The following is a 20,646-nucleotide window of genomic DNA, read 5'->3' as shown; positions in this document are numbered from 1 at the left end:
AGCATCCAAATTTTTTTTTTAATTTCCAGCCAAAAATATGTGGGTTAAAATTTCAACTGGTAATCAGCACTTGACATCATTAGTTACCATGGTTACAGGTTAAAATCAACAATATTTGAACAAATACAGTTTGATTATGTAAGAAAAAAGCAAAATGCATAGGCCAAATTACATTTCATGTTGTGAAATAAGTTCGTAAATCATGTGCGACACGTGAGCCAAAAGAAAGTTCTACCTCTCAATTGCATTTACTGTACGTAGTAGTACACACCGAGTTAGAAGCAACTTACCCTGTACTTGTATGAATAGTACACATAACCAGCATACCTGGCTGGTGTATATGCTTTCTGACTCGCAAATCTCAAAGGAGTGTGTGGTCTCCACAAGAAATTGAATGGATGAACATAATTAAGATTTAAGAATGGCACAGAGCTGAGGGATCTCTGCATGAAGACATCCCTGTACAAGTATCTGTTGGTCCATAAGGTCAATGGATGAGTTCACTGCATTATATCTTGTTCATAACTTTTTCACAGACAGCAGCACAGAGACGATGGATTCTCATGTTATGTATTCTGTAGTGATGTCATTCCAATGGTAGAATATGAGGAGAGCCTCAACCAGCCTCATTGCTCCAGCCAAATTTCAATAACCCTTATTGTTGGTAATGATTTATCCAAGTTGGGGGATGAGTTAAGACTCCATTCCACAAAACAAGTTTACTTGTGTCTCTGCTTGCGTCCATAAGTTCAGTGAACTGTGCCCTTCCAAGCTTGGAATACCAGAGATTGTACGATTGTGACTAGTCTTTGTCACAGACATACTTCTGCATGGTATCTTTAGTAGATATTTCATTTGCAAGATCTGTTGCAGAGACTATACTGCAATGTAACCCATCTCATTCTCAGTAGGTCACTGATGGAGAATTCCCCAGAGGGGGGTGGACTCGGACAAGAAAAAATAAGTGAAGTTTGAAACCGACTTTTAAGTTCATCGTCAGTGACAACAGACATGTAATTTTTAGCCTAATTGGTTTAGCCTCAAGTCGGGACGATCTTGACGTGTTCACTTCATTCTTAGTCTAGTGGGGATGTACCATGCGAAGAGGATGTTGCTATTTGGAAGATGATGATGAAGATGACAGATGCTGGCTGGTAGAACCAAGATGAAGAGCTCCAAGTTGTCTCCATCCTTGTCGTGCGTGTGTGCACTCAACATGGATGACGGTATACTTAACGCTATGCTACCAGTCATAATTTTCTCCAGGATATAAACCTAAACTTAGAAATTGGATCAACAATTTTTGCTTTTATGAATGTGTGGAAGTCATGATACCGTGTTTTGTGAATGACATACAAGATGTGTGCACGTGCACAGTTGTTCGTGTCAATTTTGGAGTTTGCCTATTGTGGATTTAGATCAAAGTAGGCTTACATGAAGGATTACAGCCACTATTCATTCATCACAGTGTCTCATCATTGGTTGCTTGTATTTACATATTTTGATTTGTGTTACGGAATCCATGTGTTGCCATTCAGTTTCTTGTCCATGTCTTCTCATTTTTGATTACTATACTTGATATTCTTTTGCTCTTCTAACCTAAAATTTTGATGTATCTGGCAAGGAATGGTGATGGAGAATAGTATTAAAAGGGCATTTCGTGATCCACAGCCTCATCCCCCCACTTTTCTCAAAAAAAGTTATGATTTTTACATCACTGGAAACCTCTGGCTACATAATGTTTATGTACAAAATATTTCTTGCAGATTAATTCGCTTAGCAAAGATATCGTGATATTTGAATTTCGTTCTGGTGCACCAGAACGAAATTACAACGCATTGTCTATAGAGCAGTGTAATACACATAATCATGCATAACTCGCGAACGCAAAATCGGAATCAACTGAAATTTTGGGATTAGGTTTTTTTCGTGGATATCTAATGAAAAATGACATAAATAGAGGATGCTAGGATCACGAAATACTCCTTTAAGCTATTGGTAGTTAATTCCCTTATTTATCAAAAATTGTGCATACTGTATTAGCTGTAATAAACGCCCCGGGGGCATTGCATTCTTCCAAAAGGGGGGCGTTTATTGGAAGTGAATTGTCAGTGAATTTCTCGTTGGTGCTCCTGCCGAAAGGAGGGATTTACGACTATACCAATACTACATGATGGCGTTGCCCACAGAAAATGACATGTTTGTGGGAAATACAACAAAATTACACCTGTAAGTGCATGGAATTAGTGCAATTCTACCATAATTAGGCAATGAAATGGATGGGAGTTGAGTCATAATAGGTTTTGTCCGTACAATTTAGCAATCATCACTGACATGACTGATGCAAGTTTTAAGCTTACCTACACGTTATGGCATGAAAATGTTTACATTTTTGTCAATTTTTCATTTAAAAATAGGAGGGGGGCATTTATTAGAGGGGTAGCGTTTATTACAGACAATACGGTATGTCAATTTTTAAAAACATAAAGGAAAGTGACTATTGAGAGTTAGAACACACATGTACCAATATTAATGGTGTTAAACAACCAAATCCTTCCAAATTTGGCGTATGATTCGCAGGCTAAGAGGGGTTATGTCTATTCCAAGCAATTCTGTATCCCTATAGTCCATTGGAAGTTAGATCTTTATAAGTGATCATTAAGACGGCTGATTTAATTGGTACATGCATTTGATCAATGTTTAGAACATCACAAAATGGTACAACTTGATTTGGTCAAGAAATTGTGCTACAGAAATAAGGAAATAACAGAAATGGCAATGAGGCATGCAAATCAGGATGAAAACAGAGTTGGGCCTGTTCATGTGTTTGTTTCAAAAAATTAATCTAGAATTGTATCAAAAATGTTCATTTATCATTTAAATATAAGAATTTGATATGATTTTTGTTCATGGAGTTTGTGGCTGAACAGTGCAGTGCACTACATGTGAAAAAGACCGCATGAATAGGTGCACATTCCCTCTCTAAATTCCTTGGTATTTGAGCATTTATTTGAGTATTTACAGTTGTTTGTGAACCCTTTCCAGAGGAAAGTCATTTACATGAGAAACTTTACTTGCCAATGATTGATAGTTTCAGTGCTGACCTATGTTGAGGCCTTACTTGGCAGTGGAGGTATTACCTGCATTTAGAGTCATACATGAATGTACAGGCGTTTGAACTTGTTTGACATTTCAGATGAGATAAATGTTTGAATGTATTGGAATATAAATGAGGCACATGGTTTCATCCAGTAAAAACATGCTTTGTTTTTTGTGCAAAGTACCTTTGAAGGATTAAAAATATGTTGCTCTTTGTGCATGGATGAACTTCAATGAAAACTCCATGTACCTTGCCCTATTTTGACTAAATTAGGTAGATGGCTCTCATGAATGTCATGATTAAACTTTCATTAATCCCTAGAACTATTTTTATTCTTTCTAGTTTCAAGAAAAATCTGACATTGGTTGAAGGATAAAACAATTGTATAAGCTGAAACAGTTTCATGATCTTATTGAAAATTATAGTCCTGGTGTGTGTAATTTTTAGGGATACTCTGAACATGTGTTGCAAAGAACATACCATACTATAGGCCTACATGCTATATGTAGGTATGAACTATCCCCGGTCATGAATGCTTGTCTTCCATCTGCTGGGCAATGGCAGATACTGGAAGCCATCATTTCTGTATGTCACAGGAGTTATTATTATAACAGTCGCTTATTACTACTAGACATTGCCATGCATTCCTGAACCTACAGATGATTCACATTAAAAAAATGTGATCATAATTATTTATAAAGTAAAAGCTATATTTTGCATGATTCTTTTGTACTATTTTGCGCTATAATTATACAGTAATGCCAGTAGTTGATGCGATTTACAGGGGAATTGGATGTTAGAAGAGAGGGAAGCTTTAAAAAGTTTGTCTAGGATTCTGACAATACTGCCACAGTCACCCCCAAATTTGAATTGTCTGAATGGTCACCCCCAAATTTGAACATGTCTGATTGGTCAGTTGGTCACCCCCAAATTTGAACATGTCTGAATGGTCAGTTGGTCATCCCCAAATTTGAACATGTCTGAATGGTCAGTTGGTCACCCCCAAATTTGAACATGTCTGAATGGTCACCCCCAAATTTGAACATGTCTGAATGGTCACCCCCAAATTTCAACATGACTGAATGGTCACCCCCAAATTTCAACATGACTGAATGGTCACCCCCAAATTTCAACATGACTGAATGGTCACCCCCAAATGTGAACATGACTGAATGGTCACCCCCAAATGTGAACATGACTGAATGGTCACCCCCAAATGTGAACATGACTGAATGGTCACCCCCAAATGTGAACATGACCGGATTTCTATGGGATAGAGATGTGTCAACTTGCCATAATTGTGTCTCATATCAAAGAGATCAATTTTTCAATTTCCAATGCATCCATTCCTAACATAATTGGCATCAACATTAATTCATATTTCTATAATTAATTCTGACTCAAAGGGAGTTAATAATATAATTAAGTACCCCAATGTCATCATATGAATAGGCCTATATATATAACCACATTGGTTAGATTTGTGACAGAACAGCACCACATGTGTTGTAGGCTGTTCTAAATCTGGAAAAAGGACAGAAATAAGTTCCTATTCACAAAAAGACACTTTATAAATTCAGCATATATGTTGCCACTAACAAATTAGTAACAATTACAGATTTTGTTTTTGAAGAATCCCCCATTATAAAACTGTAGGCCTATCAGTTAAAGCCATATTATAACATTTTCATACAAAATAGATTATTCTTTTCCATAAAATGTTAGCTTTTGCTTTCAGATATATCCGCTTTTATTTTTGAGCCGAACAACTAAAGCAAAGCAAAGAAAATTGGAATTTACTACCAGCGCCGATATTGTCAATATGTACACATGTATTACACCTTCGGTTGTGTTATGGTACGATCCTTTGTTGTGTAGATCACCGTCCTGCACGTCATGTACGTACTGTGTTATGAACATTGTGTATGTGTTCAACTAATTCCATCGTAATCATAAAACGATGGTTCCTGCGTTTTATTCAAAATCTCGGATTTTGACAAAACTGCAGCACCTAGAGTCTTGATTTTTGCAGGGTAGGTTGGTTTAATAAAGTACAATATAATTGTGTAAAAAAAGAGAATTTTGAAAAATATTGAGAGCGTCCTCCTCAGCAAATGTTATAATATGGCTTTAAGTACTTATGCCCTCGCTATCCTACATAATAGATTCACAATACTAGTATGTTGGCCTGCCAATTTGAACTAAATTTGCATCTTTTCGGAAATGGTAGGAGTTTCATTTGACAAAATTGTGTATGTTGTGATCCTCCAGGACACAAGGTATTGTGGTATATGTCAAAAGGTCATATTGTAACTAGGTCATAGGTCATGTGCTATTTATTAGATTGTATTCTGAAATTTTAGTGATGTTGAATCTTGAGTAAAACAGAAGCAATGTTATAATTTATGTCATAGGTTGTGTCATCCCTTTACACTCCTGAGATATTGGGCTGTAGTTATTTTGTGACAAGTGGTCCTAATCTTCTCTTCATAATGGGGGGATGCCACATGAGAAACAAAGTTCGCTTAAAGTGGGTGGGGAATATGATTGAATTTGCTCTTGGTTGCAGCCAATCATCGTTTGGCATCTTGTAACAGGTATACTGACTTCCACATTCATGATATGCAATAGATTACTGGTATCGCGCGGTGGTACAATGATCCAGTTTCTTCCATTTATATCCTATCAGCATTGTGCAGTATAATCTTGGAATAGCCGTAATCCATTCGCAGGATTTTGAATTTGACAATGTTTCGTACAAAGGATGTGAAATATCGCTTGGATTGGGAATATCATGAACCTAGAACTCATCCTGTTAATGGTATCTGCTGCTGACGGGGCAAGGACTCGACACTAGGGGGCGCTTGTGTGTACATTCTCAACGATACTCGCATCTTGATCCTGAATTGCACTGTTGTGTAGTCGGGCAATCCTACCCTTGTTGGATTGTGACAAAACCACAGTATTCAGATAAAAACTTGTTCAAAAGGAAACAGGAATTAACAAATTCTTTCAGAATAACAACGGTGTCGTCAAAGGGAGTTGTTTCAAATTGATTGTGGATGTTACTTATGAAATTGTGCATCGTCTATTGTTGCCTGCCTGAAATCACAGCATTCTACATTATGAACCAAGGGGAAATATATGGTGCTCCTAAACTTATTGTCTGAAGTGATGGACTAAGATTATAATCACCTTTGTCTTTGTTCGTACCATTCCTCAATGGTAGCAATAGTATTTGCTTTTTGGATAACACCTATGCATTTTTGAAATTACAGACGACATAACAACATGTTAACTGTCTTCATCATGGTTTAAGGAACTATTCTATGCATCACTACGCAATTTGAAACTCTAAAAGGATATATATTAATTTGAATTTTTTCAAAATTTATTTTAGGTGCTGTACATTTTTTTTTGTTGATTGCAGTGTTGAAGATTTACTTTGTGTATAAACTTTCTAATGGACTAATCTACTGATGTGGGAGTTGAATCAGATAGTTTTAATGAAACTTCTTCATCAAATTTCTCCAAATGCATTTTACTTACACTTCATTGACTTGTGAATTGTAAGAGCCAGTGTGAGACACAACAGCTAGAATACTCTTATCATAATGTCTAGTGCAGGAAAAAAAGTTGGAAATGAGTGATTGTGTGAAAACAAGGTGCTAGCTTCAATCAGATCTTCTACTTCACCATTTATATCATAATCAATCAAAATGAGTCGCTACAAAGTGGAAAGCCCCAAAGTCACCACAAAGAAGTTTTCTTATCTAGAAAACTACCTGAATAACTTAAAGAAGAAAAAAGAGAAGGAAAAAGAGGAAAGACAGCAAAAAGAGAAAGCAAAAGTTGTAGAAAGGGGAAAAGAATATCCAGAGAAACCTATTGTTAAGCAAACTAGTGAAAAGTATGGAACAAGTATCCCGAGCACTATACGCGCCAGTCAAGTTAGTCTACGATCTACTACCAGTACTACCAGTGGAATTAGCACTGGAAGTAGAACTAGTAATTATAATTATCTTAACACTTATGGCAAAAAGCGTTATGGTAGTACTGCAAGTTTACCAGCAATAACTATAACTGCTAGTCTACAACGGACTCCTAGTTTACGTAGCACAGGGAGCCTACCTGTTGGGAGAGGACCTCCGCAACGACAGGACAGTACAGGTAGTTCTTCTAGTGTTAATACGCCAGTTTTGACAAGGAGATCATTTTTTAGACAATCAAGGGAAAGTATCATATATGGAGCACGTTCACCTAGTATGTTTGATTTGTATAAATATCGCGGTAGAGGATTTTCTAAGTCTAGGAATCAGCTTTTGGAAACGCCACCCCCTACACCACTGTCAATTACACCGCCCCCTACGCCACCCCGTACGCCGCCTTTCTACAAGATGCAGGTAGGTCTAATAAATGTGTGCATTACCACATCTGGTTTCTAATTTTCTTTTTGTAATTTTCATCAAATGATATTTCTTCTTGTTACAGGGTGTGTCAAAAATTGCTACTTGTTGTTATTTCAATTGCCTGATGCAAATAACTAATGTGAAAATTGACCTTTCATTCTTGAATTATAATAATTTTGATCTAATTTTACATATTGAATCCATTCTATGAAATATTACCTTATTCAACCTAATTAACGCCTGGGGCACTCAAGTCGGTCATTTTCAGAGGAGCTGAAAATACAAATAATGAAATGAAAGTCAAGATCATCATAATAAAACTGAAAGGTTTAAAAGACAATTTTATTCATACATTTGATTCAATTACGTTTTGCAGGTGCATTGAAGAAATTCTGCAGGGTGCTTATGGGGGGGGGTGAATATGGTGCTATTTTCATGATGAAAGTTATCAAACAGGATGTGGAGAAGAAAATTTATGCTTGGAAAAAAGTAAAAACAGTTAAGCATATAATTGTCCCTGTTGATGAGAAATAAGTTCAGGAGGAGAATGAAATGAGTTCTGTTATTGTGTGTGACAAAAATATGTGTGACAAAAATGTTAACCCTTTAATGATTTCTTCCGTCTTGCTTTGATGAATTTCATACAGTGACTCTTGCCATGTGTGGTGTGAACATTTGTGAGATCAAAGATCATCTATGGTCATTTGAGGTCATTTTACAAAGTTGTTCAAAATGCTTCATCATGTACAGAAGTTGATGATTTTTTTTCAATTTTCCTTTCATGGAATGATCCTTTGGTCAGGGGCAATGAAAGGTTTGATAGAATCTGGGGTCAAAGGTCATTTAGGGGTAAAGTGAGGTCATTTGTTGATTTTCCACACCAAAGGTTATCATTTTGCCATCTATCCCACATGATTTGATGGATTTCAATAGAATTTGGACACAACGACCTATGGTATAATGACATGTGTGATATCAATGAATGTGAGGTCAAAAGTCAATGGGTCATTTGAGGTCATTTTACAAATGTTTTTATTCTTCACAAACTTTTCTGATCTTTTTATTCGTTTTGGACACGTTTTACACACTGCATAATTACTAAATCTACTTGTTATTATAAAAAAAAAAGTGATTTACAGTGCCCTATGCAGCTGTAGGCATATAATAAACCCACAAGCGTCAGCTTGGTTGGGCTACATACATTGTAGAAATAATAACATGATGAATAAAAAACATTGCTCCTATATGTAGTAAGTTCTTTCTTATTGTGAGTGGCAAGTAACTAAATAGTGCATCATTTTGTTTCAATACTTTTGCAATTGTCTGTTGTACCCAGAAGATATGAAATAGGACTCAATCAGTAATATTCTGAAGTACACACAGGTCAATCCAATAACTGCAAAAAAACACAAATTTTTGCTGCTTCTTTATTTCATTAATTATTCTAGCAGTTTTGCAGGAATTTAATTTCACAAATCCTAAAATTTATTGTTAATGTAAACTGGTAAAAACACATTTTTAAAAAAATTGTGTATTTTATTGCGAGTCAGGGCTCCTTGCGAATTTCGTGAAATTAAAAACCTCCCAAAATGTAGTTTTACAGTATGGCAATTTGCCGCAATAGTGTCAGTGACTGGAAGTGAGCATCTTGCACACATTGGTTTGAGTACAGAATACTCTGTCCAAGCTGATAATTATCCAACCAATTTGGCGAAAGGACAAGTGTGGTAAGAAAACCTGTCTTGCATGTTGGATTCAAATCTCAGTGGTATATTTTAGATATGGTTCGGTTAGAGACATGAAAGCAACATGAAGTATCAATTATAAATTGGAACTTTGGAAGTATAATCCATTCCCATTAATTAATAGTGTAATTGGATGACCCAATTTCGATTTTCAAGTAAAAAGTAACAAAGAAATTAACAAGAACAAAACAAAAGAAAATCACACTCAGATTGATGTCAATTTATGATTTTAATATTAGTATATCAAAAATTGAACAGTTTTTAATTTCAAATCCGATCTACTTAACATTGTCATAATTTATTGTGTTACTGAGGTAATAAAAGACTTTTTAAGATAAAAGATATTTTGAGGTTCATCGACTTTCACATATTTTTTTTGAGAAAAGAGTATTTCTGTCACAGCTTTCCTACAGGCATCTGTTTTTTGTGACTACCTATGATGATCACGCAGGAAAATGGTGGAAGAATGTAGTGTTTTGAAAGTTAATAATGAAATGTTACCTTAAAAGGATCATGAAAGGTTAATTTTTCCGGAAACATGATATTTGTATGGCCATAAAGGTAGATAAGTAAGATCAGATATATCTTTCTTACTTGGCATTGCTTGATAGAGCCAGAAAGGTAGAAGAAAGTTTTATGTTGAAGATGAGATACATCGTTATGTCATTAAGACATCTCATTGATAGTTGAATGGCTCCAAGGGCCAGATGTATACATCCTATTAACATAGATTTTATTTATGATATTGCTCTTCAGTCGTACCTGGCACCTGCAACTGCAAGACATAATAATAATATACATACTATAATGAGATTTTCCGTAATGGAATCGTTTGAATGCTGGAATTGAAACAAGCAAAATTGCCATAAACATACATAAAAGTATTTGAATATCATGCTGGTATTATTGTATGTGATACATAATTTTTTTCACGTCACATTATGTGATAAAGAAGCACAAGGCGCCTAGATATTAATATTTGCCATATTTATTATCTTCTGCTCTATTCAGGTCAGACAAATGTAGGAATTAGGAATCTCATTTCCAAAGAAATTTGGAGTTTATATTCCTGGGAAATGCATCTATTTTCAGCTCTGTGGTTTGGCTTTTTCTCCACTAAGAAATGAGGTAATCTTCAACAACTTTCAGCAAAAAACTCATATTCCCCATCCACCCCACCTCAAAATTCCATTTCACCCCTTGCCAAAATCTGGTACCACCACCGACTGAGTCTTTAATCCATAATGTACGATTTCCATCAAATTAGAATCAAAATTGTTATTCTTTACCCAAAAATTTAAGTAATTTACTAATAGCTGTTGGGAAATGTTTTGTCCATTTTAAGCTGAAATAATGAGGTAAATTGAAAGAAACCCCACTGGGGATTTTGGCTGTTTATTATCATGTATTTGTTTAAATGAAGTTCTAGATAGAGAACTTCATGTCTTGGGAAGATATTATGTCAAAATTGTTGTGTTATCCTACAAACACAACACGTTTAACTTATTCTATCTAAGTGTAAGTTGGGACATGTGTAAACATTATAAATATGCCACAAAATCAGTTTTGAAAAAAAAAAATTCATTTTAAACAGATTGTACATTTTGGCTTTATAGCTTGATTGACTAATGTGTAAGTGACACCAACCAAAATGTAAAATTTTCTTGCTTAAAACTTTTTTGAGCCACCCGGTATGTTGACAAAGTTTTACCTTACCATACACCTTACGGCTATACTACAGTGTTTCGGAATATCATTAGACACATATCTGGTCTTGCCTTGTTAATTAGCTCACAGAAAAACACTGGGATATCATCTAGTAGCAATGGAATTTGATCAAGACAACCATAGCTACAATGCTAGACTAAAGTTGTTGGGACACCTGTGTACAACTTTTGTTGTATTGTAGCCAACATTACATGTTGAAATGTTCCTTTCTGTAGTGTTAAGCCTCAACCCTTATCAACTCTCCACCTCCTCCTACTATTACTATAGCCAAAATAATAAATTCTCGATCATGAGAGCCAACTTGGTACGCACAGTTATTTGCGCCGAGCGTACTACGCAAAGACCGGCGCTTACGGGCGCAAACACAGCTTTTGAGAATTGGCCAATCACACGGTCGTTGCTAGGCAAGGTCAAGGTTTGGTTATGTAGGTCGGGCGATCGTGTTATTCTATGAAAAATATGCTGACGCAAAAGGTACATCCTCTCATGATCGAGAATTTGTTATTTTGGCTATAATAGGCATCATCATCATCAGGCTGCAGAGCAGGTACTAGGTGACCACAAGGTGTCTCTGATCTTTGGCAAGTGTAGCTCTCTGTTCTGCTTGTATGCCTTCATCATACCTTAGTACACATTGAAAGTAGAGTACAAGAGGTGCATGCATGTCCTGGTCTTCTTTTGCCAGGATTTGGTATCGAGAGCATTTATCTTCTAGCAGGCACCTCCACTTGAAGATGTTGATGGGCAAAATAAGGAAGAGCATTTATCTTCTAGCAGGCACCTCCAGTTGAAGATGTTGATGGGCAAAATAAGGAAGAGCATTTATCCTCTAGCAGGCACCTCCACTTGAAGATGTTGATGGGCATAATAAGAAAGAGCATTTATCTTCTAGCAGGCACCTCCACTTGAAGATGTTGATGGGCAAAATAAGGAAGAGCATTTATCTTCTAGCAGGCACCTCCACTTGAAGATGTTGATGGGCAAAATAAGGAAGAGCATTTATCTTCTAGCAGGCACCTCCACTTGAAGATGTTGATGGGCAAAATAAGGAAGAGCATTTATCTTCTAGCAGGCACCTCCACTTTAAGATGTTGATGGGCAAAATAAGGAAGAGCATTTATCTTCTAGCAGGCACCTCCACTTGAAGATCTAAGGAAGAGCATTTATCTCTAGCAGGCACCTCCACTTGAAGATGTTGATGGGCAAAATAAGGAAGAGCATTTATCTTCTAGCAGGCACCTCCACTTGAAGATGTTGATGGGCAAAATAAGGAAGAGCATTTATCTTCTAGCAGGCACCTCCACTTGAAGATGTTGATGGGCAAAATAAGGAAGAGCATTTATCTTCTAGCAGGCACCTCCACTTGAAGATGTTGATGGGCAAAATAAGGAAGAGCATTTATCTTCTAGCAGGCACCTCCACTTGAAGATGTTGATGGGCAAAATAAGGAAGAGCATTTATCCTCTAGCAGGCACCTCCACTTGAAGATGTTGATGGGCAAAATAAGGAAGAGCATTTATCCTCTAGCAGGCACCTCCACTTGAAGATGTTGATGGGCAAAATAAGGAAGAGCATTTATCTTCTAGCAGGCACCTCTTGAAGATGTTGATGGGCAAAATAAAGAAGAGCATTAATCCTCTAGCAGGCACCTCCACTTGAAGATGTTGATGGGCAAAATAAGGAAGAGCATTTATCCTCTAGCAGGCACCTCCACTTGAAGATGTTGATGGGCAAAATAAGGAAGAGCATTTATCCTCTAGCAGGCACCTCCACTTGAAGATGTTGATGGGCAAAATAAGGAAGAGCATTTATCTTCTAGCAGGCACCTCCACTTGAAGATGTTGATGGGCAAAATAAGGAAGAGCATTTATCTTCTAGCAGGCACCTCCTCTTGAAGATGTTGATGGGCAAAATAAGGAAGAGCATTTATCTTCTAGCAGGCATCTCCTTGAAGATGTTGATGGGCAAAATAAGGAAGAGCATTTATCTTCTAGCAGGCACCTCTTGAAGATGTTGATGGGCAAAATAAGGAAGAGCATTTATCTTCTAGCAGGCACCTCTTCTGGAAAACGTTGATGGGCAAAATAAGGGGCTTATTTACATTGCAGATAAGCAAACAAAATTGATTGGCAGATTCAGATCTAGGGAGGATCAGTTCATCACTAGAAATCAGTCATTGGATTGTTCTGTCATTCATGGATACCAAATATAAGTTTAGGCATTTTCTGGTAAGGTAGAATTTGCATGAATTTTGGCCTTTTTTTTTTTGAAAGAATGACTGCATAATACAAATATATTTTTTGAAAAAGCTAAGTACTCCCTGCAAATTTTATGAGGTGCATGGCAAAACATTTTATACCTAAACAGGGTAGTTTGCATTCTCCTGTTAAGTTTGTTGGATATAACATCAGACCATTGAATTCCCGCTAAATTCACCAGAGCACACCAAAACAAGTTATCTTACTAAATACCAGTCAAACAGAGTAAAGTCCATGTCTTATTTGTATATTGATTGCAGTTAACTTGCAAAATTCCAAATTAATTAAAAAAAAACAAGATCAGATCACCGCTAAAAAACAAGCAAATAAACAAAACTGTAAATTGAGGAAAGTTCTAGGCAAGTCACATAAGGAAGAGAGACCAAAAGTATTTTTTTTTATAAATGATAACACACATAAAAGTTATAAACTGAATAAAGTTATCTTTTATATCTGTAAAGAACAACATACTAGTGTAAGTATATCAGTCTCAATTTTTGTGGTACAACATTTTCAGGTGATCATGAACAAAGCAATAATTGTCATTTTTAGTAATTTTTCAGGTTAATATTTAGAGGATTTGTGTACGAACTGTAATTAATGTCAAGTAAAAACAGTTAATTTTTACTCTTATCCATGACTGCAAAGAATCATTTTTGAATCTGCCAAAAATAAAACACAGCCAAATATATTTTGCGTTGGCAGTAGTTCTATTTGTTCAAAGGCAAGCACCGGCATATTCATGTGGTGTACTTGACTTATTTTCATTGCACGTATTTGAGTGCATATGGCACCTCAAAAAGGGGTATTTATTCTTCCAACACAAAAGTAGAAAAAGAAGAAAAAAGTTGTTGTATTCAAGCAATTTGATTTGCATGGTTGCACTTTGCTCATTCCATAGTGGCAGGCAGGCACTGCAGGCAAGGATTTACGCAAAGGATCTATCTATATAGCCTACTGCAATCCAATTTAAACTTGACTTGATAGATACATAGTGGTTACATATTAAAATGCTTCGGTTGTGAATAACCAGTTTGCAGCGTTGTCGAATTTTTAGAGCATGAAAATTGGTGGCGATTATATCATCTATTGTGTTGGATCGGTGACAAGATCATTAATTTTGTAATGGATACATTGTTGTGAGGTTGGCATGGACAACCTAGCTTCTTTTACTATGTATGTATGCTGTGATCAAGTATAACCTTTTAATGAGATATTTACACATGCTTCTTTCAAATTGTGCAATATACAAGGGTATAAGAGAGGGATGTATCTGATAAGCCATCCTGGAGGAATTTTGGAGCATGTCCACTTTGAACAAGTTTAATTGCGGAGATACAATATCGCCTAATAATACACCTAGTTGTACGTAAGAGGTATTTTGGATTGTAATTGCATTCATCGTTGTGGCATCTACCAATAGCAAAAAATAGCATCTTGTGTCTGTATTGATAGTGCCGGGAGTGGACTGTAAATTACCTGGCATTTACCAGTTTGCATGACTCTGTTCAAAGGAGATATAAAGCATGCCGATCTTAAAAACAAAGAAATCTAAAGAGAAGGGTAAAGCCCAGGTGAGTTAAATGAGTTGGTTCACAATCTGTTTGGCAGTGTGTAGGTGAGGGTGTGTTTGGGGAGGGAGGTGTTCGCATGTTTGTGTTTGTTAGAGAACGGGAGAAAATATAACTGAGCGTGTGTGGGTGGGGCGGTGTATCTGTATGTGTGTGACAGTCTGCCGGGGTGCATTTGTTTTCACCTATAAACATATGACTTTGAGTCCACACTTATGTAGTGAAAAACCATACACTGCGAAATGTGGACGTCCGCGGTCGTAAGACAGCATAACTTTGCATATGGAGTAGGGTCCTCTGTCGTATGTGTAATACCAGGTCCACAGTCAGCGGTGAAATATCACAGAAGTCTGTGTTTAGATTATGTTATGTCTGTGTGTGTGGGTCCACGGTTTCAAACAACCACACACACAATACGGGTCCACGGTTGTTGGTGAAAATGTTTAGGGGTGTGTTGTGGTGTGTGTGGGGGTGTCCATGTAATGTGTCCATGTCGGGGGTGTGTACATATATGCGCAGTCTCTATATGCAGCTGCAAATAGAATTAGTAATTTTGATTGCAGCTGTCAACAATACACTGAAAGACAATAGGTGCTATTGTTTTGAGTTGTCTGAACTGCAGCTGGAAGTACTAGACAATTTAACTTACAAAATCATTAGAGAGGTTACAATTAACTATTAAACTTAGTGATTCATCACAAATTAATAATGCTGTATACCCACTGGAGTGTTTTTATAAAATTTCATTCCACCATGGCAACATCAATGGCTGAAATGGAACTTATGATGTATATGGAAATCCAAAATTTGTTAATTCTTGATGAATGAGGTGCTGTGTTACATAGTTGAGCGTCTTTGCGGCGTTTCCCGCAACGATTAGGTGGAATTAATCATCCTGTTTAGAGAAATATGATGCCACTTAAGTCGGCATAAAACCAACATGAACAAGCTTTTTTCAGCACCAGTTTGCATCTGTGGGACATTAATAATACTTGTCACTTTGCATAGTATGCAGTGATGGGTAGATGTGGTTGGGAGGATGATGATGAGGAGAATGGTGGTAGAGATGGTGATGGTAATAGTGATGATGATTGTTAATAGCAGTGAAAATAATATTAGCTATCATTTTGATGATATTTACAATAATCTGGAATTTTATAATGATGAAAACATACAAAATGACTGATACAAAATAAATGGTGTGGTTGACAATTGTGATGATTCCATTATAATTTATCGAAATTGACTGAGCATAGTAAATTTAATTATTAGAAACACCTGAATATTAATTAAATCATAATGCCAGCATTATTGAATCATATATGATTATTATAATCCTAGGCGTGATCTACTGACTGTATTCGCCAACCAAAAATATCAAATCCCTTTTTTAATGCAGATATTGCAATGCAGTCCATTATAATATTATATGGTAACAATAAATCATATTTTGTGCATTAAACTGCCAAGAAATTAGCATAAATGTGTCATTTAGGTGTAATATTCTGTCTGCTTTCTAAATCGGAGCAGACATCACTTGAGGAGGAACGCATTGAATCTTGAATGGGTGAATCCCTGTGCAGGTGTGGTAAAGCTTACTGTGATATTAATAGGTTGATAGGGAAGTGTTTTTGAGGTACAGGCGAATTGACTAGGAATATTGCCAACCACATGTTACAGGTAGTGTTTACCGGTATCGCGGGTGTGTTGATGTTACCTAATTGCGTTCACTTTTTGTATGCATGTGTAGGGGGTGTGCATGCACGTGTTCATATATAATGCAATTCTGTGTGTCTGTGTTTATATGAGAGTCGGTCTGTTTTTGTTTTTGTCAATCGTAATGTATCACTATGCTTGTGTAGGGTGAATTTCTGGGGGAATGATAATAATATACATACAGCGGTAATTTACCATGGTAAAGATGCAACATTATGCAGTGTGTATGCCCACGTTGTTGGTTCCAAATTCAGCACCCTGAGTTAATTATTGTGTGCCTTTTCTACCCTGAATGTTCATCAAGTAATTGCAATGTTCTGAGACAAAAGCATGACTAGAGGATCTCGTCCTGATTAGATTTTTAGGGCGAATTATCGTAATTAAGTTGCTAATTTGCATAATTTATGCTTATCAAGAAAAATAACCTTATGAACAGATAATCTTATTGCAGAGTAGCACATCCAGAGGTTTTCAACTTGATTAGATTTTCAGCACAAAATGTGCTAATGAAGTAGCTAATTTGCTTAATTTATGCGTATCAAGGCAAATAACATTGTGAACAGATTATCTGGAGATCCGTATAGGTTACAGTGACGTAAATTTTGTGGAAGTAGCAAGGCCAGAGGTTCTCGACATGATTAGATTTTGAACAAAAAATATAATAATGAAGTAGCTCATTTGCATAATTTTAATTTATGTGTATCAAGCCAAAATATCCTTGTGAACAGTTTATCTGAATATGTGTTACAGTGAAATAAATTAGTGGGGGTAGCACAACCAGAGGCTCAGTAGGCTAGGGCAGTTGGTTAGGGGTGGGGTAGGGTGGCAGGGATAGCTGGGTGGTGGGATAGTAGGGTGGTAAGGGTAGTAGGGTGGTGAAGATAGGATGTGGTGGGGTAGAGTAGGGTAGGGTGCTATCTTGTGAAGTAAGCTTACTACGGTCCATACACAATTCCTTTTACTGGTAACCTTACTTCACAAGAATTGAAATTGGGTTTTTTTTTTTTGGGGGGGGGGAGGGAGTTATGAATGTATTTATTTAATGCAATTTTTCAAAAAGACTGTAGGGGCATTTATTAGGGGGTGTTTATTAGAGTATATATGGTAGGTTTTTTTTCCATGATTATGTATTACCACATTAGTATTTAAATATTTTAAATGCAAAACTTGTGCAAACATTCTTTTTTTAGTCACATAGATCTTATTTTCAAAAAGGTTCATTTGGTGTTAAAAAAACCCATTAATAAAATTCAAATTATCCCTTAAAAGTTTGAAATGAGATGGGGATATTCTACTCTAAATAAATATCATCAAAAAGAGGTTTGCAAATGACATGTTTTAACTTGCTTTCCCCCCATTCACACACCTGATAAATATTATTATTATTAACATGCAAAATATGAATTCTCTAGATCTTATGTCAATACTCCACATTGTGAAGAAGTATGGATTTCCTTAACAGCATGATCAGTGCCGTAAATGCTGGGATAATGACTGCATATTTGGACCAACCGGTTTAAGACGTCTTCGTCCATTAACATGTAGCTACTGTGGCTATTATTAGACGAGTGAAGCGGTTTTCTGGTGCGGAGGTGGACAGGCTGAAGATTGCTTTCTTATTAAGATATTTTAGAATAGTTGAACTATTGCTAGGTATATTTAGACTCTGTCTATAAATAGAAACTAAATTTATGAAAAATAACTATTTCTGATTGTTTGTGTAAAATTTGAAAACATGGAGGTGGCATACAGGTGAGAAATCCCTGGGTGTTAAACAATGCACAACTTCATCAGAAACAGTAGCAACATAATGTATCCCTGGGAATATATCATAAACCAAACCAAAGAAAGGTTAAAGGTTATTATCTCAAATAGTTGTAGCATGGTAAATGCGGCGCCCTCAGGCTGACAGACGGGAATCTCCCGAGGACATGTTAAAGCTAGCTGGTGTGCAATTATTCAATCATGTACATCGATGACTGGATGGGTCTTATTGAAAAGGGTGCATGAAGCAGATTTTTTGGATATAGGAATTGATATACATGAGAGTTGTGTAGTGTGTTAGCTATTGGATTGCATTTTGTTACATGGCATACAGAAACAGGTATGTGTGAGATGAATTTTGAGCAAACATGTGTATTAAATGTGGTGAAATTATGATGTGCATGCCTGTTGTGAATTGTTTGAACAAAAACTGTCTCTCTCTATCACAATTTGATATTCGCTGTTTAGCACACATAACCTGTAACAGTCGTGATTCCAACAAAGGCACATGGTACAAAGATGTAGACAGCACACTAACTAGGTAATCACAACTGTCATTTTAAATTTTAAAGTAAAAAGCAGTTCAAAGCAAAACAGCAGTACTAAAATTTTGATGTGATTGTGTCATATACTGCCTGTATTTATTCAGGCATCTCATCTGATGTGAATGATCACATATCGCTGTGTCAGTGCGTCAACATCGTAAGCGACATTTTAGGCGAAATTTAATGAATAGTGAAAATATAGGTAAATGCATACATGTTAAACTATTCTAAATAATTGAAATGTTAAAAAGGACTTTTTAATTGATTGATTGATTGAGATTGATTGATTGATTAACTGATGGATCAATGGATTCTATTTGTCTGTTTCTAACCTTTTTTTGACTGCCTCCTCCCACTATGGACTTCTACCAAGTATTAATTTTGAAGCAAACATGTTGAACATCTCAAAGCTTTGGCTTTTCATACACTACATATTTGAATAAGGAGAGCAGGGAGAATCATCATGACATTGGAGTGTCCCAATATTGTGTTCTCCATAGTCTGCTGTGGTAGGGAATTATATCTTATTCAAGGAAGACGTTATTGACTGTGTGTCATAGGATCTGTCCGAATTAAACCAGAGTAGTTTGACATTTTTAGGGCGACATTCCTCTCAACATGCTCAAAGTATCTAGTTAGTGACATCAATTGATAACACATCAATGTACCAGCCGCTAGTGGCAAAAAAGGAGTAACTATAATGTTAGAACCAGTTTACTTTCTTTACAAAGTGGATACTTAAATGTACTACATCAGTTTTTGTGGCGTTTTTGCAGACTTTTTAAACTTCAGCAAAATTAAGCACATGGATGTTTGTTTGTTTAAATCAGTGCTGGTTGGATGTAGGACATCAAAAAAGTCAAGTCAATTAAATAAAAATGCAAATAATAAATCTGTTGAAATCCTAGAAGTGAAAAATTTGACCAAATAAATGTGGCAATATGTAGAGTATTTGTGAACACTTGTTTTGCTAAGGTAAATGTTATATGAAAAAGAAATATGGTCAGAAACAATTGTATTGATATTTGTTGCTTTTGTTGTCAAAGTATCAATTTTTAACATGTTTGTATTTTTCTGTTTTCTTTCATGTTCTCTTCATGGCTCACTTAAACATCATTTCTTTACACAGGTAAGTGTCATTTGGTTGTTGATTTATTTATCTTGACCAGAATTCACTGCATCACTTTAAAACACAAGTTTGCAACCATCACAAATCCTTTTAATTCATAAAGGGCTTGTTGACTGGTTTCCATGTGTTGTTGCAGAGTGTTGTTGGGTGCTGCTGTGAAACAAGCCCAGTAGAAACATGTGTCCTGTCAATGTGTGTGTTAGCAGATCAATGAAAACAATGTTTCTAATGCAGCCAGAACTTGTCATTGACACACCTCGAGAGATTGATAGCCATTCATACAACTGGCATTTAGCATGTGTGTATATGGTGATCACTGTCCCCTAGTTGATGTGGGTGTTTGTGACAAGTGATGGTCCCAGTAGAAACATGCTTTTCTGTAATATGTTTCACCCATCTCAACAGATGGATAGCAATCGTGGGTATATGGCAATCACTTTCCCCTTGTCAAGGTGGGGGTTGGATATCAGTGAAAAGTACTGGTCACAGTTGAAGCATGCTTTACACCAATTTTTGCAATAGAAAAATTATTTTTTTCTTTCGTTAGCAAGACCCACCACAAATGGATAGCGAATGCCATGTGAGCACCTGGCTAGTGAGATGTGGATAGTCTGGTTACATTGCAATCACTATACTCTTGTTCAGGTGGGTGTTTTCAGTGACAAGTTTTTTTTTGCAGTA

General features: G+C 36.3%; 1 protein-coding gene across 6 annotated transcripts in view; it reads left to right on the top strand.

The window, feature by feature from the left end:
* Positions 1-20,646, top strand: part of LOC140156026 (disks large homolog 1-like) — a 194,889-nt gene that overhangs the window by 46,308 nt on the left and 127,935 nt on the right. Inside the window, exons 1-2 of one of the 6 annotated variants that reach the window (XM_072179129.1) lie at positions 984-1,226; positions 5,790-7,503. The exons of 2 other annotated variants lie outside the window; for them this stretch is intronic. In XM_072179129.1, the coding sequence (XP_072035230.1) occupies positions 6,820-7,503 (684 nt within the window). In that variant the 5' untranslated portion in view covers positions 984-1,226; positions 5,790-6,819. Of the gene's footprint in view, positions 1-983; positions 1,227-5,789; positions 7,504-14,751; positions 14,815-20,646 lie in introns of those variants that run through there. 3 more of the 6 variants (XM_072179122.1, XM_072179123.1, XM_072179128.1) reach the window with 3 other exon arrangements.

The sequence above is a fragment of the Amphiura filiformis genome, chromosome 6 (genome assembly GCF_039555335.1).
Source record: "Amphiura filiformis chromosome 6, Afil_fr2py, whole genome shotgun sequence".
Classification (NCBI taxonomy): domain Eukaryota; kingdom Metazoa; phylum Echinodermata; class Ophiuroidea; order Amphilepidida; family Amphiuridae; genus Amphiura; species Amphiura filiformis.
This window is presented reverse-complemented; position numbering and strand designations above follow the sequence as displayed.